General features: G+C 48.9%; 1 protein-coding gene across 2 annotated transcripts; it reads left to right on the top strand.

Annotated features, from left to right (window-relative positions):
- Nucleotides 1-1,835: 1,835 nt before the first annotated feature.
- LOC145512034 (uncharacterized) lies at nucleotides 1,836-8,342 on the top strand. Of its 2 annotated transcripts, none has more exons than XM_081505466.1 (8): nucleotides 1,836-1,953; nucleotides 2,185-2,220; nucleotides 5,913-6,050; nucleotides 6,166-6,208; nucleotides 6,299-6,336; nucleotides 7,179-7,231; nucleotides 7,296-7,561; nucleotides 7,748-8,342. In XM_081505466.1, exons 1-7 carry the CDS (start codon nucleotides 1,920-1,922, stop codon nucleotides 7,413-7,415), a joined length of 462 nt encoding a protein of 153 aa, XP_081361592.1. In that variant the 5' UTR covers nucleotides 1,836-1,919; the 3' UTR covers nucleotides 7,416-7,561; nucleotides 7,748-8,342. The 2 variants fall into 2 exon arrangements, with proteins under 2 accessions (XP_081361592.1, XP_081361591.1); XM_081505465.1 differs by having other exon boundaries at nucleotides 7,296-7,565.
- Nucleotides 8,343-18,764: the final 10,422 nt, after the last annotated feature.

Raw genomic sequence — 18,764 nt, 5'->3', positions numbered from 1 at the left:
TGCTCACGGGGACTTGCCCAGCCTCACTGCAGGCTTCTAAAGACATCTGTTTTTTTTGAGGGGGAGGATGGATTGGGGGGTTGGGATTGACATATGCACACTATTACGCATAAAGTCAATAACTAACCTAATGAGAGCCGACTGCACAGCACAGGGACCTCTACTCAGGGCTCAGTGCGACCGGAACAGGAGGGAGTTCAAGGAAGAGGGCATATGTGTGCACGTGTGGCCGAGTCACCGTGCTGCCCGCAACACTGGAAAGCAGCTACACCCCAGGTTAAAAACAAAGGTCCCACAGGGGCTGGAATATATAATGTATATACTTCTGAATGTACATAGTTATGTATATGTATAAATATATATAATATATATGTGCTTATATGCACAATAATATACATGTAAAAATACACAAGCACCTACATACACTTTTATATATTTATGTGCAATTAATAAATTATGTATATAATTATATATTTATATGTAATCATATATAATTTTATATACAGTTAGATATATTTATATGGACTTTCCCAGTGGCTCAGCAGTAAAGAACCCACTTGCTAATGCAGGAAACATGGGTTCGATCCCGGGATCGGGAAGATCCTCTGGAGGAGGGCATGCAACCCACTCCAGTATCCTTGTCTGGAGAATCCCATGGACAGAGGAGCCTGGCGGGCTACAGTCCATGGGGTCGCAAGGAGTTGGACACGACTGAGCAGGCACACACATATATATAATTACATATATTTGTATGCAATTATATATTGATTGTCCCTTGAACAACATGGGTTTGAATGGCGTGGGTCCACTTACATAAGGATTCTTTTGTTTTGAGTTGGGGACATCTTTATCTATGGGCAATCAGTGTATCAAGTGACTGATTAATGTACCAAGTGACTCCCAGGTGCCAAGTCCCACGGGAGACTCCATAACAGTCGTACTCAGTGTCACGTATGTCTCTGTGGGAGAGAACTGATGATCAAAACCGTACGGATGGAGTGAACATCGCTGCTTCCTTTTTCCCTTTTTTTCACTTATGAAGTTTCAACCTCATTATCTGTTTCCTTGATTTTCTTTCAGTTTGAATGTGACATACTTAAAGGTTAGGACTTGTTTTGGGGTGTTTGGGGTATTCATTTTTTATTGAGGTATAAATTGACATATCACATTGTATTCGTTTCAGATGTTTTTCTCTAAAACGTTTTTTCCCTTTCTTTCTTTCTCTCGGACTTGGCTGCATCTTTTCACACCCACCGTTACTGCCGAGTCCGTATGGTACAGAGGAATTGGTCTTCCAGGCCTCTTCTCTGGACCGACCCACACTGCTCTCCATCAGATTCTCGGGTCTGACAGGTCGGCAACACCATCCCTCATAGTTTCATATATCAGAGTCAGTCTTTGCTAGTTGCGTGGCACCTCCTTTTTCAGGGGGAGGAGTAAAATTTCTCCTTAGATGTGTGTATGTAGTTAGTCGTGTCCAACTCTTGGTGACCCCATGGTCTGCAGCCCACCAGGCTCCTCTGTCCATGGGATTCTCCAGACAAGCATACTGGAGCAGGTCGCCATGCCCTCCTCCAGGGGATCTTCCCCACCCGGGAATCGAACCTGCGTCTCCTGTGTCTCCTGCGTGGCAGGCGGGTTCTTTCCCCGCGGAACCATCGGGGAAGCCCTGCAGCAGATAAGCAGGTCATTGTGGAGAGCCGATGTGCCACATCTTCGCGGCCGGAAGATCACGGCAGGAAACCCGCAGGGTAACTCACGCCCAGCCCGGGCGCCGTCTTCGTCTTGCACAAGCAACGTTTCCCTTTCTGCCGGGCAGGCGATGTTGTCACTCCGCGGCAGGAGGGTCTCCCGGCCCGGGCGGCTCCGTGCGCCCTGGGCGGGCTGCGCGCTGCGGGCGGTGGCGCCGAGGCACCGCCATGTCCCCGAGCGTCCCTCTTCTGCTCGGGCTCGGTGAGCGGGCCGCGGGCGGTCGTGCGGGAGGCTGCGGAGGGAAGAAGGCGCAGAGGAGCGGTTCGTAAGCGGGTTCCTCTGCTGGGACGCCCCTCTGAGGGGTCCCGGGGACAGAGGAGTCACCCGCGGGCCGCGTTTCTCCGGTTCGGTGTGGATGTCACGCCCTGAGCTCGAGGCGTTGGGAACCCACTGTGTTATCGACTTCTCTCACCAAGTGTTCCTGCGTTTCAGTGTTTTGCCGGGACCAAGGGATTTGGGCACAGACTGGTGAGTGGCGCCTCTTTTTCTCCTAGAGAACTCCTAGAGTTGGGCTGCGGGGGCGGGGATGAACTTGAGCAGCCTTGACGGAACCTCAGCCTCTCACCTGCACCATCCCCTCCTCCACACGCTTCGCTTAATTAATTTGAATAATTTATTTTTATTATTTATTTTTTGGCCGCACTGGGTCTTCGTAGCTGGGCGTGGCCTTTCTCTAGCTGCAGTGAGCAGGGGCTACTCTAGCTGGGATGCTCGGCGGCGTCTCACCGCAGTGGCCTCTCTTGTTCCGGGAGCACAGGCTCTTGGCTGCCTGGCTTCAGGGGTTGCAGCTCCTGGGCTCTAGAACGCGGACTCTATTTGTGGCGCTGGGGCTTAGCTGCTCCTGGGCATGTGGGATCTTTCTAGAGCAGGGATGGAACCGATGTCTACTGCATTGGCAGGCAGACTCTTTACCACTGAGCCACCAGTTGCTGTTCAGTCGCTTGGTCGTGTCCGACTCTTTGTGACCCCATGGACTGCCGCACGCCAGGCTTCCCTGTCCTTCACTGTCTCCTGGAGCCTATTCAAACCCATGTCTATTGACTCAGTGATGCCATCCAACCATCTCATCCTCTGTTGTCCCCTTCTCCTCCCGCTTTCAATCTTTCCCAGCATCGGGGTCTTTTCCAATGACTCAGTTCTTCACATCAGGTGGCCAAAGTATTGGAGTTTCAGCTTCAGCATCAGTCCTTTCAATGAATATTCAGGACTGATTTCCTTTAGGATGGACTGGTTGGATCTCCTTGCTGTCCAAGGGACTCGCAAGAGTCTTCTCCAACACCACAGTTCAAAAGAACCAATTCTTTGATGTTCAGCTTTCTTTATGGTCCAACTCTCACATCCATACATCATTACTGAGCCACCAGGGAAGACCTTAATTTATTTTTTGTATTGTTATTCTTCAGCATTTTGCCAATCTTCGGTGGAAAACCTCTTCCCCTCTCTAGAAAGCTTCCTGATCTCCAGCTATTCCCGTTGGCACAGATGAGTCAACAAGGAAGTGCTCAGGTTTTGATTTAATGCAGAAAGTGAACACAGCTGTGGTCGACATTCACAACGCAGACACAGAGAACTGGGGACATCCATACAGGCCCCAGGTCCCCCTGTGGGTTCGGGAGTGTCACTTGTTGGGGGTGCTGTGTGTCCTCTCCATTTGCTGTCACCCCATCTGCCTCCAGGGGCTTTCCAGGTGGCATAGTGGTAAACAATCTGCCTGCAATGCGGGAGATGTGGTTCGATCCCTGGGTCGGGAAGATCCCCTGGAGAAGGAAAAGGCAACCCACTTTGGTATGCTTGCCTGAGAATTCCATGGACAGAGGAGCCTGGTGGGCTACAGTCCATGGGGTCGCAAAGAGTCAGACACGACTTAGTGACTAAAGAACAATAACAGTAATTGCTTCCAGATCTCTCAACTATGGAAGTTCTGCTCACAAGGAAGGCACTGTTGCTCAGGAGACAGACTTGAAGTAAAATGAAGACATCAAGATTTGCTGGTTCTGTGACCTTTTGCAAGCAGTTTCCTCATCTGGGACCCAGGTTCCTTCTTTCTAAAGTGAAATTACAGGAGATCTCTGGAGGTCCAGTGGTTAGGTGCCATTGCCATGGCCAGGCTTCAATCTCTGGTTCAGGAACTGACATCCTATAAGCGGTGCAGCACAGCCAAAAAAGAAACAATAATAACAGAGTGTTGCATCAGTTAAGATACGAGCCTGTCAAGCTCAGACAACAAGCTTTTGCTCAAAGTAGGCAGTGTTGTTTAATGTTAACAGTTGCTAGGTAACATGTGTTGAGGTTTTCCCATCTACCAAGTCCTATTCTCAACATTTGTACATATGATCTAGTTTTAATCTTATGAATCTATGAAGAAGTAAGTTAGTTTTTTCATATTCCAGATATATTGAGCCCTGGTTGTGACCTCAACATTGTACTAAGTGTTTGGCGTAGGTTTGTAGTAAGTTAATTGAAATATAGTTGAAGTACAATATTATAGCAATTTCAGGTGTCTCTGGTGGCTCAGATGGTAGAGAATTGGCCTGCAATGCAGGAGACCTGAGTTCAATCCCTGGATTGGGAAGATGGGAAGATCCCCTGGAGAAGGGAGTGACTACCCACTCCAGGATTCTGGCCTAGAGAATTCCATGGACTATATAGTCCATGTGTTGTAGCCACGCGTTCTGGGAAACAAACTCTCTCAGAAGGACAATGCAGGTAGTGGAGTGCAGTTTATTACACCGGCGGGCCCAAGGCAGAGTCTTCTCTTAGCCAAGGACCCCGACCAGCATTTGTGAAAATCTTTTATACCCCATGTGTACATGTCTGAACTCACCACCCCAAATTCCTTGAGATTTACATAAACAAAAGAAGGGTAAATACAATCACAGTAATTCCATCATTCATGTGTTATGTGTTCAAACAGTTAAACAATTGGCCAATAATCAATAAGCCCGAGGTTACACTCTGATAGGAACAGAGAAATGTATGGCCTGTCCGGGCATAGGGGTGATTAGTGTATGTTTTCTCTTAGGCGATGAGTAACCTGGAAATGATCTTCAAGATTCCCCTGTCCGGAGGGGGTCTTATCCTTCTACTGTCGTTTCCACAGGCACGAAGCACAGAGTTTAGAGTCCATTGGAGAGGTGGCCGAGCATGATCAGCACGAACAGGCCTAAGATGGAGTCCAGGCCCTGTGAACTCCCTCCTTTTGCACAAATGTGCAAAATTTTATCTTTTAAAAAATTAATGACTTTGGCAGCGCTGGGTCGCTGTTGCTGCGTGAGGGCTTCTCCGGCATGGGGCACGGGCTCTCCCGTAGTTGCGGTGTGAGAGCTCAGCAGTTGCAGCTCGCAGCCTCAGTTGCAGTGGTGTGCGGGTTTAGCCATTCCCAGGCATGTGGGATCTTCCTGGACCATGAATGGAATCCACGTCTCCTGCATTGGCAGATGGATTCTTAACCACTGAGCCACCAGGGAAGCCCAGGGTTGTTTTTCAGTCGCTCAGTCGAGTCTGACTCTGCGACCCCATGGACAGCAGCACGCCAGGCCTCCTTGTCCTTCACTATCTCCTGGAGTTTGCTCAAACTCATGTCCATCAAGTTGGTGAAGCCGTTCAACCATCTCGTCCTCTGTCGTCCCTCTGTCGTCTCCACCTGCCCTCAATCTTTCCCAGCATCAGGGTCTTTTCCAATAAGCCAGCTCTTCACATCAGGTGGCCAAAGTATTGGAGTTTCAGCTTCAGCATCAGTCCTTCCAGTGAACACTCAGGACAGATCTCCTTTAGGATGGACTGGTTGGATCTCCTTGCAGTCCAAGGGACTCTCAAGAGTCTTCTCCAACACCACAGTTCAAAAGCATCAATTCTTTGATGCTCAGCCTTCTTTACAGTCCAACGCTCTCATCCATACATGACTATTGCAAAATGCAGTAGATAGTTTTGTTGTGTAATTTATCTCAGTACGCAGGAGAGTAGCAACTTCTGTGTATTGGCTCATGTGTCTAGATTCTGTTATTGCATAGGTTCACCACAGTTTCCAAAACATCCACTAACTTGCTCGTATATGGAAGACGCACAACACATATACAGTAAATACAGTACATGTGTACTGAAAGGGTGACTTGGTCCCGCCGGAGACCAACCACAGATCTGTGCTGTTCTCCAACTCCTAGACCTACCTGAAGGCTACCAAAACCCTCTTGAAGAAAGATCCCTTCCCGTCGTGTCTGCGTCTTCAGCCATCGGGGTCCTCCCTCTCGTCTTTGTCCTCCTCTTTTTCCTCTGCCTGTGCTGCTGTGGAGGCCAACACAGTAAGCCCTGGAAGGGGAAGGGGCCACCTGGGTGGGGAGCTTGGGGAGGGGCCTCCCAGGAAGGGCTGGTAGGGGTCCCCTCCCAGGAAGGGCTCTCAGCACCGCCTCTCTGTAGGTTCCACTGATCATGAGACCAACGGCCAACCGGATTTTAACAGGTAGGAAAATCTGGACTCTTCCCAGTAGAAAATGCTGTTCCTGTCTCAGTCCTCAGACCCAGCTTAATGCGTCCATCTCCCTTCCCTCAGCTTCAACCCTGGCATGGACTTCTCAGAAGAAATTCCGCGTAAGAGGCGTGAGAAGGCAGGGGAGCCGGGCTGGGGGAAGATGCCTTCCCGGGCAGGCAGAGGTGTCCTGGAAGAAGCCTTACAACGTGTGGCGTCACTGCCCGTCCCTGCTTCCAGTCGTCCGTCTGAAAGCAGCTGGTGTCGTTTTTGGGGCCTCGGGAGAGCTCTATACCACAGTCCTTCATGCCTCAGTGCAGAGAAGAAGTCAGTGAGAGCGAAGCGGTAGATAAGAAGCCATTTACTAGGAAAGCATGCTTGTGAGGCTTACAAGCGGGCAGACAAGGAGGTGCCACCTCCGAGAATTTACTGGGCTACAGCTTTATAGTCAAAGGAAAAGTGGGGAGGGGGAGACCTTCTTTGACTTTTTTGAGTGGACGTCACAGTTCCATCATCAGCTCCTCCTTCAGGTTGAGCACGTTCCCCCGGTCCCTCCCCCGGGCGTCCCTACATGGTCAAGCAAGGTCCACAAATGATTTTTTTTTTTCAAATGTGTGCAGAGAGCATGTCCTAGGGGTCATTAAATCCCGGGGCTCCCTGGGCAGGATGTGGGGCTCACACCGCCACTGTTTTATTGTTTGGGGCAGGTCTCCTGCTTCTGTTGCATGGTTTTGTTGCTAGGCAAGGCTGCTTGGTTTCGTGGTTAAGCAAACCTGCTTTCTTGAGCCATCCACTGACAAGGGTCTCCCATATCGTTTCTGCCTACAGTCCCCTGGGGGACTGACTACTGAGTGACCTACTTGGTCCACTCACTCCGCCCTGTCACGGCTCTGAAATACAGATGGCAGCACCGGGTGACCAGAAGGCCCTTCCTGGAAGCCTGTCCTCTCCCCTTTCCTTGTAGACGATGTCTCGGTGGACCTCCCGCCGGAGGAGGACAGACAGAGGGACATGCACGTGAGTCTCTCCCCCTGCCCCGGCCCCTGCCCCAGGTGCTCGCCCCTCACTCTGTGTCCTCCAGGTCCACCCGGAGGAATGCCCGTGGAGCTCTTTGGAGTCCTCTGCTGAGCCGCGCCAGGATTGCTTCACGGGGAGTGAGGTTTCACTCCCCTCCTGCGGCCCTGAGGACCCCTCAGTGTAGCCCCGTGTGGACCCACCTTCACCTCGTCCAGAGAGCAGAGCTGGAGCTGGCTGTGTGGACTCCATGGCGCAAGTGCCCCTTAAGGAATGTGGGGTTCCACGTGGTGAGCTGCTCACGTGCCCACAGAGTCATCATCGTGTGTGTGTGTGTGTGCACGTGTGTGCACCTGCCCAGTTGTGTCCGACTCTTTGTGACCCCATGGACTGTAGCCCACCAGGCGCCTCTGCCCACGGGATTCTCCAGGCAAGAATTCTGGAGTGGGTTTCCATGCCCTTCTCCAGGAGATCTTCCCCACCCAGGGATCGAACCCAAGTCTCTTGCCTTGCAGGTAGATTCTTTGACCACCGTACCACCTGGGAAGCCCCAGTCCTCATTTTGGAGCTCCCCGAAGACTCAAGAATACAGAAGCCTTGTCAGTCATCAAAGAAATTCTGGGATGTGAGAGATGGAATATTTCCTGCCGTATCAGTGAACAAAGGATGTCACTGTCACGAGCAATGACGGCCACCATGGATGCTGAGCTGGTGAGCCCCGAGGGAACCCAGGAAGGAAAGAGCACCTGCCATCTAGCAGCCATCAGACTGAAGCTCCCACTGATGGTGAACCTGGAGGGAACTTGGGACGTAAAAACACAGAATCCTGACCCCAGACAGCTGAGGCGTGCATCAAAGGAATGATTTCAGCAAGCCCAGACTCTTCCATCTTCCCATACATAGAAAAGCACTAAATTCCTAAACTTGGGATATCTGGTTTTCTTTAATTAACAAAAACATTTGATGTTCAGACTATCTGCCTTTTGTTGCAAAGCTTCTATATAACCTGGCTCCTCCCCTCACCTCCTCCGTGCAGCTGTCTCGGGGTTACTTGAGATGCTGCCTCCCGGGCTTGAGTCCTAAGAATATCTGATGAATAAAACATAACTCTCAACTTTTAGGTTGCGTGTATATTTTTGGCAGACAGATGCATCACACAGCTCTCAGTAGATTCCTGGTTCTCACTAGAATGGGGCTAAAGAACACCTGCTCCTCAGACTCCAGTGAGGGTCGAATGAGGCAATGCTCGAACAGTGAGCAGCAGCGGTGTGGTGGGTGGGTGGTGGGTGGTGGGTGGGTGGTGGGTGGTGGGTGGTGGGTGGGCGGGGTGGTGGGTGGGCGGGGTGGTGGGTGGGCGGTGGGTGGTGGGTGGGCGGGGTGGTGGGTGGTGGGTGGGTGGGTGGTGGGTGGTGGGTGGTGGGTGGGCGGGGTGGTGGGTGGTGGGTGGTGGGTGGGCGGGGTGGTGGGTGGTGGGTGGTGGGTGGGCGGGGTGGTGGGTGGTGGGTGGTGGGTGGGCGGGGTGGTGGGTGGTGGGTGGTGGGTGGGTGGGTGGTGGGTGGGTGGGTGGTGGGTGGTGGTGTTCAGTCGCTCAGTCCTGTCCGACTCTTTCTGACCCCATGGACTGCAGCACGCCAGGCTCCTCTGTCCTCCACTATCTCCCGGAGCTTGCTCAAACTCATGTCCATTGAGTCACTGATGCCATCCAACCATCTCACCCTCTGTCGTCCCCTTTTCCTCCTACCCTCAATCTTTCTCAGCATCAGGGTCTTTTCCAGTGAGTCAGCTCTTCGCATCAGATGGCCAAAATATTGGAGTTTCAGCTTCAGCATCAGTCCTTCCAATGAATATTCAGGGTTGATTTCCTTTAGGACAGACTGGTCTGATCTCCTTGCAGTCCGAGGGATGCTGCTAAACCTCTAATGCACAGGAAAGTCCTCTCTTCCCACCTCTCCTTCCCTGCTCCAGTAAAGAATCACCTGGTCCAAATGAACCTATTTACAAAACAGAAATACTCACATGGAAAACAAACGTATGGTTACCAAAGGGGCTAGCAGGTGGAGGGAGGGGGGAGATGCGCTGAGAGTTGGGGATTAACGTATACTTACTACCGTCTATAAGACAGGCAAACGGGGGCTTCCCTGGTGGCCCAGTGGTTAGGACTCCACGCTTCCACTGCAGGTGGCACAGGTTGGATCAGGGAACTAAGATCCCGCACGTCGCACAGTGCAGCCAGAAAAAAGGGAGGCATTTCAGTAAAGAATTGGTAAACAAGAAGGAGCTGCTGCACAACAAAGGGAACTCGACTCAATGTCTGTGTCCGCAGTAACCTACAAGGGAAAAGAAGCGGGAAGAGAATCTATATATGTGTGCATAAGAATGTGTGTGTAAATGCACAGCCGAATTGCTGTGCGTACACCCGAAACTAACAACACTGTGAATGAACTATGCAGAAAGAGAGAGGGAGAGTGTTAGCCACTCGGTCGTGTCCGAAACTTTTCAGTCTCATGGACTGTAGGTGCCAGGCTCCTCTGTCCATGGGATTCTCCAGGCAAGAATACTGGAGTCAGGAAGGGTGGTTGTGGGGCGGAGGACAGTCGGGAAAAGGAACTTAATCACACACACACACAAAAGAACACTGGAGTGGGTTGCCTTTTCCTTCTCCAGGAGATCTTCCTGATCCGGGGGTCGAACCCCAGTCTCCTTCACTGCAGGCAGATTCTTTACCGCTGAGCCGCCAGGATGCTTCAACTACACACACATATACAGGTTGTATGTTTGATTAAATACATACATAATTATAACCGAAAGGAAAGCCTCGCCCCCCGAGGCTGCCGCGTCCTGACCCCGCCCCACACTCTCTGCACTCCATGCTCTGTTCAGCTCGTTCCAGCCGTGCCATCTTTCTCTGCTCACGTTTTCTGGTTAAAATGAAGGCTCTTTCCCTCATCAGGGCTTCAGGGCTGAGAGTGCTGCTTTTCCTCCGTGACTATTTCTGACCCACATCCCTGCTCCAAAGACAAGTTCGCCGAAACCATTCCGTTACAGAGATCTGTCAGGTAACACTCCGTATGAGGACCTTGGTCACAACACTTCTCCAGGTCTCCACGCGTCTTACCCCTGCAGGGATCTAACGTGGTAATGACGCCCCGTTCTCCCTCCTGTGGTCCCTGATAACCCCCAGTGTGCTTCCTGTCTCTATGAACTGGCCTCTTCTGGGTATTTCTTATAATGGGAATCCTACTGTGTGTGTGTGATCTTCTGTGTCTGCTTATGTTACTTCCCTGGTGGCTCAGACGGTAAAGAATGAATCTGCCTGCAATGCAAGAGATCCGGGTTCAATCCCTGGGTCGGGAAGATCCTCTGGAGCAGGAAATGACAACCCAGCCCAGTGTTCCTGCCTGGAGAATCCCATGGACAGAGGCGCCTGGTGGGCTACAGTCCATGTGGACACAGAGAGTCGGACACGACTGAGCATCTCTCTCTCTCTCTCTGTGTCTAGGTGATTCCTTGTAGTTTTGATTTGCATTTCAATAAGATGTCAGGATGTGGAGGCTTTTCCTGTGATTTTTTAAAGAACAGTGTGAGTAAAACTGGCCTCTGGAGATTGGCCTCTTGACCGTCTGCCCTTTTTGGAAGTCTTCTTGCAGGACCTGCCCGGGGACATCTGTTGAGGACGGCGGTTTTCCCTTCCATCCCCGCAGGCCTGGAGAGGACGCGTCCATCAGCATAGGTTTTTCCGTTGCTGTTACAAAAGCAAAAGGTGGTAGCATTTCTTCATGCTCCACTGGTGGTTTTTGGTTTTGGTAATTGATGTCCTCTTCATTATAGGGGACTGGAATGCAAAAGTAGGAAGTCAAGAGCTACCTGGAATAACAGGCAACTTTGACCTTGGAGTACAAAACAAAGCAGGTCAAAGGCTAACAGAGTTTTGTCAAGAGAATGCACTGGTCATAGCAAGCACTGTCTTCCAACAACCCAAAAGACTCTACACATGGACATCATCAGATGGTCAATACCGAAATCAGATTGATTATATTCTTTGCAGCCAAAGATGGAGAAGCTCTATACAGTCAGCAGAAACAAGACCGGGAGCTGACTGTGGCTCAGATCATGAACTCCTTATTGCCAAATTGAGACTTAAATTGAAGAAAGTAGGGAAAACCACTAGACCAGTCAAGTGTGACCTAAATCAAATCCCTTATGATTATACAGTGGAAGTGACAAATAGATTCAAGGGATTAGACCTGATAGAGTGCCTGAAGAACTACGGATGGAGGTTTGCAACACTGTACAGGAGGCAGTAATCAAGACCATCCCCAACAAAAAGAAATGCAAAAAGGCAAAATGGTTGTCTGAGGAGGCCTTACAAATAGCTGAGGAAAGAAGAGAAGTGAAGGCAAAGGAGAAAAGCAAAGATATTCCCATTTGAATGCAAAGTTCCAAAGAATAGCAAGGAGAGATAAGTAAGTCTTCTTCAGCGATCAATGCAAAGAGGATAACAATAGAATGGGAAAGACTAGAGATCTCTTCAAGAAAATTAGAGATACCAAGGGAACATTTCATGCAAAGATGGACTCAATAAAGGACAGAAATGGTAGGGACCTAACAGAAGCAGAAGATATTAAGAAGAGGTGACAAGAATACACAGAAGAACTGTACAAAAAAGATCTTCACGACCCAGATAACCACGATGGTGTGATCACTCACCTAGAGCCAGACATCCTGGAATGTGAAGTCAAGTGGACCTTAGTAAGCATCACTACAAACAAAGCTAATGCAGGTGACGGAATTCCAGTTGAGCTCTTTCAAATCCTAAAATATGATGCTGGTGAAAGTGCTGCACTCAATATGCCAGCAAATTTGGAAAACTCAGCAGTGGCCACAGGACTGGAAAAGGTCAATTTTCATTCCAATCCCAAGAAAGGCAATGCCAAAGAATGCTCAAACTACCGCACAGTTGCAATCATCTCACTCACCAGCAAAGTGATGCTCAAAATTCTCCAAGCCAGGCTTCAACAGTATGTGAACCAAGAACTTCCATAATGTTCAAGGTGGGTTTAGAAAAAGCAGAGGAACCAAAGATTAAATCATCAACATCCATTGGATCATCGAAAAAGCAAGAGAGTTCCAGAAAAGCATCTACTTCTGCTTTACTGACTATGCCAAAGCCTTTGACTGTGTGGATGACAATAAAGTGTGGAAAATTCTGAAAGAGATGGGAATACCAGACCACCTGCCCTGCCTCCTGAGAAATCTGTATGCAGGTCAGGAAGCAACAGTTAGAACTGGACGTGGAACAAACAGACTTGTTCCAAATCAGGAAAGGAGTACGACAAGGCTGTATATTGGCACCCTGCTTGTTTAACTTATATGCAGAGTACCTCATGTGAAATGTCATGATAGATGAAGCACAAGCTGGAATTAAGATTGCTGAGAGAAATATCAATAACGTCAGATATGCAGATGATACCACCCTTATGGCAGAAAGTGAAGAAGAACTAAAGAGGAGAGTGAAAAACTTGGCTTAAAACTCAACATTCAGAAAACAAAGATCACGGCATCCGGTCCCATCACTTCATGGCAAATAGATGGGGAAACAGTGACGGACTTTATTTTTTGGGGCTCCAAAATCACTGCAGATGGTGACTGCAGCCATGGGATTAAAAGACGCTTGCTCCTTGGAAGAAAAGTTATGACCAACCTAGACAGCATATTAAAAAGCAGAGGCATTACTTTGCCAACAAAGGTCCACCTAGTCAAAGCTTTGGTTTTTCCAGTAGTCATGTATGGATGAGAGAGTTGGACTATGAAGGAAGCTGAGCCCTGAAGAATTGATGCTTTTGAACTGTGGTGTTGGAGAAGACTCTTGAGAGTCCCTTGGACAGCAAGGAGATCCAACCAGTCCATCCTAAAGGAAATCAGTCCTGAATATTCATTGGAAGGACTGATGCTGAAGCTGAAACTCCAAATCTTTGGCCACCTGATGTGAAGAGCTGACTCATCTGAAAAGACCCTGATGCTGGGAAAGATTGAAGGCGGGAAGAGAAGGGGACGACAGAGGATGAGATGGTTGGATGGCATCACCGACTCAGTGGACAAGAGTTTGAGTAAACTCTGGGAGTTGGTGATGGACAGTGAGGCCTGGCGTGCTGCAGTCCATGGGGTTGCAAAGAGTTGGACACGACTGAGCGAATGAACTGATTTTGATACATGTACTGTACTTAGTTGCTCAGTCGTGTCCAGGTCTTTGTGACTCCATGGACTGTAGCCCACCAGGCTCCTCTGTCCATGAGATTCTCCAGGCAAGAATACTGGAGTGGGTTGCCATTCCCTCTTCTAGGGCATCTTCCCAACCTAGGGATGGACCCAGGTCTCCCGCATTGTGGCCTCATTCTTTACTGTCTGAGCCACCAGGGAAGCCCATTTGATATATAGTAATGTGTATATGTTAATCCAACCTCTTAATGTCTACCTTTTTTCATAATCATAGGTGGATTTTATTAGTCTGTGAGTCTGTTTCTGTTTATAAATTTGTTTATTTGAAAGGATTTATAGATTCCACCTGTAAGTGACATGATATTTCTCTTTCCCTCTCTGACTGACGTCTCTCAGTAGAATCTCTTGGTCCCTCCATGCTGCTGTTGATGGCTTTTTTGGTTCTATTTGATGGCTGTGTGTGTTCCTGTGTCTAGATGGACCAGTTACTCTTCATTTCTCTCTATTGATGGACAATTTGGTTAGCACTCTGTCTTGGAATTTGTGAATAGCGCTGCCATGAAAATAAGAGAGAAAGTATCATTTTAAATCACAATTTTATCCAGATCTAAGGCAAAGGGTGGCCTTGCCTTACCAGCTGATACCTAGATTTACTGCTTTAAGGAATCTCCATGCTCTTTTCCTTCGTGGCCGCCCCCACCCATTTCCATCCCCACCCTCACTGTTCCCCACACCCTACGCATTCAGTCTTTGTAGATCTTTCGGAAGGTGGCAGTTTTGAGGGGGTGAGCTATCGCCTCGTTGCAGTTTTGATCGGCATTTCTCTAACACTGATGCTGAGCATCTTTTCATGTGCTTTATGGCCATCTTTCATACCTTCTTTGGAGAACTATCCCTTTAGATCTTTGGCTCATTTGTCTAATGCGCTGATTGTTTTCTGATATTAAGTTGCAGGAGCTGTTTGCATGTTTTGGAGTTGAATACATTGTTTTTAAATTCGGTTACAAACTTTTCCCCCCGATTTTCAGGGTTGTCTTTTTCTTTGTTCTGGGTTTATCTTGCCCTGCAAAAGCTTATGAGGTTAATGAGGTCACTTTGGTTTTATTTTTCATTATTCTAAGAGTGTTTCCAAAAAGAATTTGCTCTGATTTATGTCAAAGCGTGTTCTACCTATATTTTCCTCAAGAAATTTAGAGTAATCGTCGCTCCATTTAGCTCTTTAATTGATTTGGAGTTTCTCTTTCTGTAAGCTGTTAGGGAGAGTCGCAATTTCATTCACTTTTCACCCGTTAAGGAACCCCCACCCTGTCCTCCACCCTGACTGCCCACAATTCACCTTGGCAGCATCAGTGCAGCAGGGTTCCCTTTCCTCCAGAACCCCTCCAGCATCTATTGTTTGTAGACTTTTCAACAAAAGCCATTTAGTCCGTGTGAGGTGATACCTCCTTGCAGCTTTGATTTGGGTTTCTCTAAGATTTCATGATGGGGAGGCTGTTTGTGTGATTTTTTTAAAACAGTGTGACTAAAACTGACCTCCGGGGATTGGCTTCTGGGACCGTCTGCTCTGTTTTAAATTCTTTTTCCAGGTCCCACTCGAGGACGCTTGGTGACCACGGGGGTTTTTTCCTTACATCCTCGCCGGCCTGGTGAATAGCAAGCGCCCATCAGCGCAGGTTTTTCAGTTGTTGTTACCAAATGTGGCCACAAGGCGGCAGCATTTCTCCATGCTCCACGCTTTTTTCTTTTCTGTAAGTTAGTTTTAATCTTTGGAGTGGAGTTGATTTCCATTGTTGTGTGTTTGTTTTAGGCTTACAAGAACTTGATTCAGTTACACACAGATGTATGTCTATTCTGCTCTTTTTTAGGGTCTTTTCCCATATAGCTTCTCTCAGGGTGTTCAGTAGACGTCTCTGTGCGATTCAGTAGGTCCTTTTGGATCATCTCTCTGATAATAAATAGTGTGTATGTGGTAATCCCAACTTCTTAATGTCTCCCTTCCTCTACCGTTCTTTTTTTTTTTTTTTTAATCATCAGTTGGTTTTCCAAGTCTGTGAGTCTGTTTGTAAATTAGTTCATTTGTATGAATGTAGATTTCACTTATAAGTGATATGATATTTCTCATTCCTCCCTGACGTACTTCAGTCAGTATGATAAACCTCTCAGTCCATCCATGCTGCCGACAATGGCATTATTTCACCCTTTTGAGTGTCTGAATATATCCCAGTGTGTGGATGGACCAGTTACTCTTCATTTCTCTACAGATGGACACTTTGGTTGATGCTGAGTCTGGGATATTGTCAGTAGTGCTGCCTTGAACATAGGGGTGAGCCTGCTGTTTTAAATTCTGATTTTCTCGGATAAGGCAAGGAGTGGGCTTGCCTGGAAGGTGGTAACTCAGTATTTACTGTTTTAAGGGATCTCCATACCTGTTTCCTTCGTGGCCGCACCCACCCATTTCCATCCCTGCCCTCACTGTAGGAGGAGTCCCTGACCCCCTCGCCCTTGGCAGCACTTCACCTTTGTAGCTCTTTTGGAGGATGGTCATTCTGAGGGGGTGAGCTGATACCGTGTTGTAGTTTTGATTTGCATTTCTGTAACATTTCCAGAAGTTGAAAGCTTTTCATGTGATTTTTTTGAAAAACAGTGTGAGTAAAGTTGACCTCTCAAGATTGGTCTCTTGACTATCTGCCCTGTTTGAAGTCTTTTCCCAAGATCTACCCAAGGATATTTGTTGAGAACAGGTGTTTTTTACTTTTTTTCCCTTATCACCCAGCAGGCCTCAGTTCAGTTCAGTTCAGTCACTCAGTCATGTCCGACTCTTTGTGACCCCATGGACTGCAGCACGCCAGGCCTCACTGTCCATCACCAACTCCTGGAGTTTATTCAAACTCATGTCCACTGAGTCAGTGATGCCATCCAACCATCTCATCTTCTATTGTCCCCTTCTCCTCCTGCCTTCAATCTTTCCCAGCATCAGGGTCTTTTCAGATGAGTCAGCTCTTCACATCAGGTGGCCAAAGATTTGGAGTTTCAGCTTCAGCATCATTCCTTCCAATGAATATTCAGTACTGATTTCCTTTAGGATGGACTGGTTGGATCTCCTTGCAGTCCAAGGGACTCTCAAGAGTCTTCTCCAACACTACAGTTCAAAAGCATCAATTCTTCAGTGCTTAGCTTTCTTTATAGTCCAACTCTCTCATCCATACATGACTACTGGAAAAAACAAAGCTTTGACTAGGTGGACCTTTGTTGGCAAAATAATGTCTCTGCTTTTTAATATGCTGTCTAGGTTGGTCATAGCTTTTCTTCCAAACAGCGTCTTTTAAATTCATGGCTGCAGTCACCATCTGCAGTGATTATTGAGCCCCCCAAAAATAAAGTTTCTCACTGTTTCCACTGTTTCCCTATCTATCTGCCATGAAGTAATGGGACAAGATGCCATGATCTTAGTTTTCTGAATGTTGAGTTTTAAGTCAACTTTTTCACTCTCCTCTTTCACTTTCATCAAGAGGCTCTTTAGTTCTTCTTCACTTTCTGCCATAAGGGTGGTGTCATCTGCATATCTGAGGTCATTGATATTTTTCCCGGCAATCTTGATTCCAGCTTGTGCTTCATCCAGTCCAGTGTTTCTCATGATGTACTCTGCATAGAAGTTAAATAAGCAGGGTGACAATATACAGCCTTGACGTACTCCTTTTCCTATTTGGAACCAGTCTGTTGTTCCATGTCCAGTTCTAACTGTTGCTTGCTGAGCTGCATACAGATTTCTCAGGAGGCAGGTCAGGTGGTCTGGTATTCCCATCTCTTTCAGAATTTTCCACACTTTGTTGTGATCCACACAGTCAAAGGCTTTGGCATAGTCAATAAAGCAGAAGTAGATGCTTTTCTGGAACTCTCTTGGTTTTTCGATGATCCAGCGGATGTTGGCAATTTGATCTCTGGTTCCTCTGCCTTTTCTAAATCCAGCTTGCTTGGTGAATATTAAGCGCCCATCAGCACAGGTTTCCCCCTTGTTGTTCGCAAAGGTGGCCACAAGGCGGCAGCATTTCTTCCTGCTCAACTCCGGTTACCTGGGCAACCAGAGTCTTAGGGAGAGTCCTGTTTCTCGGACGTTAATTAGAATGGAGACATCTAAGGCTTGTGTCTCCTTCCTTCTCTCTCGTTACCCTTGATCCTGCAGACACGTCCCTGTTCCTGCCACACCGCTTTGCAGAGGGAGCTGTCCTCTGGCGGGGACCCTAAGGGAGGAGGCTGGAGGTGGGAGCCCACCCCCAGGACACACGGAAGCTCCTCCAGCCCAGAGACCCCACCGTCCTTTGGGGGCACTAGGGTTGGCTCTGCTGCCGGAGAGACCCCCGGGCCTGCAGACGGTGGGCTCAGGCAGAGGGGAACGGGAAGGCCAGGTCCGGAGCGCTCACTGCGGGCACAGCCTCCCCAGCGCCCTCAGCCCCAGGACAGCCCCGCCTGGGGACCCGAGCCTGCTCAGGCCCCAGGGTCGTGACACCAGCCCGGTCCCCAAGGCCCGAGGTGCGCAGGGTCAGCAGTCCTTTTGTCTGCTTAAATATGTTTATTTTGAATTGTAGCTTACGGGCGAGTTACGTTGTGGCGGCTCATACAGCCAGTTATTCACAGACGTGCATACAGTGGTCGTCGGTCTCTTTCCCTGTGTAGGTTATGACACAGTGTTGAGTAGGGTTCCTTGTGCTCCGCGGTGGGTCCTGGGTGGGTTGTTTTATAAATAATAGTGTGTATCTGTTATTCTCAACCTGCTAATTTCTCCCTGCCCCACCCCTTTCACTTTGGGAACCATAAATTTGTTTTCTCAGTCTGCGACGCTTTCTGCTTTGTGAGGAAGTTCATCCGTATCCACGTTTGGATTCCACCTAGAAGCGGTGTCACAGGACGTGTGTTTTCCCGAGTGGGAACCGCGGCCCGCAAGGCCGTCCTGTGAGTGAGGAGGTCTCCTCTCACCGGGCGCTCGGGACCCGCGCCTCACAGGTGTGCGGCCGCCTCGTTTCTGCCTAAAGAAACACCCTGCCTCTCTGTGCGCGCGCCCAGGCCTTGTGCGGCGGCTCTAGCAGTGAACTTTGTGCGTATTTTGACAGGTTTTGCCTCCTTGAAACAGTCTTGCTTTCAAACGGGGGAAAGAGCCAGGGTCACCTTGCTTTTCCCCTCTGGCCCCTGGGGTCCTGGCGGCGGGGACTCCTGGTTCTCACCCAGCGGCTCGCGCTCCGTGCAGGACGGGTCACCGCTGCCTGGGCGAGACCATGTGGTGCCGAAACCAGAAACCCGGGAGTTCAAGGTTTGCATTAAGGGGACG

The sequence above is a fragment of the Giraffa tippelskirchi genome, chromosome 7 (assembly GCF_054371585.1).
Source record: "Giraffa tippelskirchi isolate mGirTip1 chromosome 7, T2T-mGirTip1v1.2.pri, whole genome shotgun sequence".
In the NCBI taxonomy this organism is placed as follows: Eukaryota; Metazoa; Chordata; class Mammalia; order Artiodactyla; family Giraffidae; genus Giraffa; species Giraffa tippelskirchi.
Note: the sequence above shows the minus strand (reverse complement) of the source record. Positions and strands in the feature narration are given on the sequence as shown.

What these genes read in the sequence shown, in the direction of transcription:
- LOC145512034 (XM_081505466.1), top strand. Translation starts at nt 1,920, where the DNA reads ATGTCCCCGAGCGTCCCTCTTCTGCTCGGGCTCG. An exon ending in AGGGATTTGGGCACAGACTG is followed by an intron (nt 2,221 to 5,912) that starts GTGAGTGGCGCC and finishes TCCAACTCCTAG; the next exon opens with ACCTACCTGAAGGCTACCAA. An exon ending in GGCCAACCGGATTTTAACAG is followed by an intron (nt 6,209 to 6,298) that starts GTAGGAAAATCT and finishes CCCTTCCCTCAG; the next exon opens with CTTCAACCCTGGCATGGACT.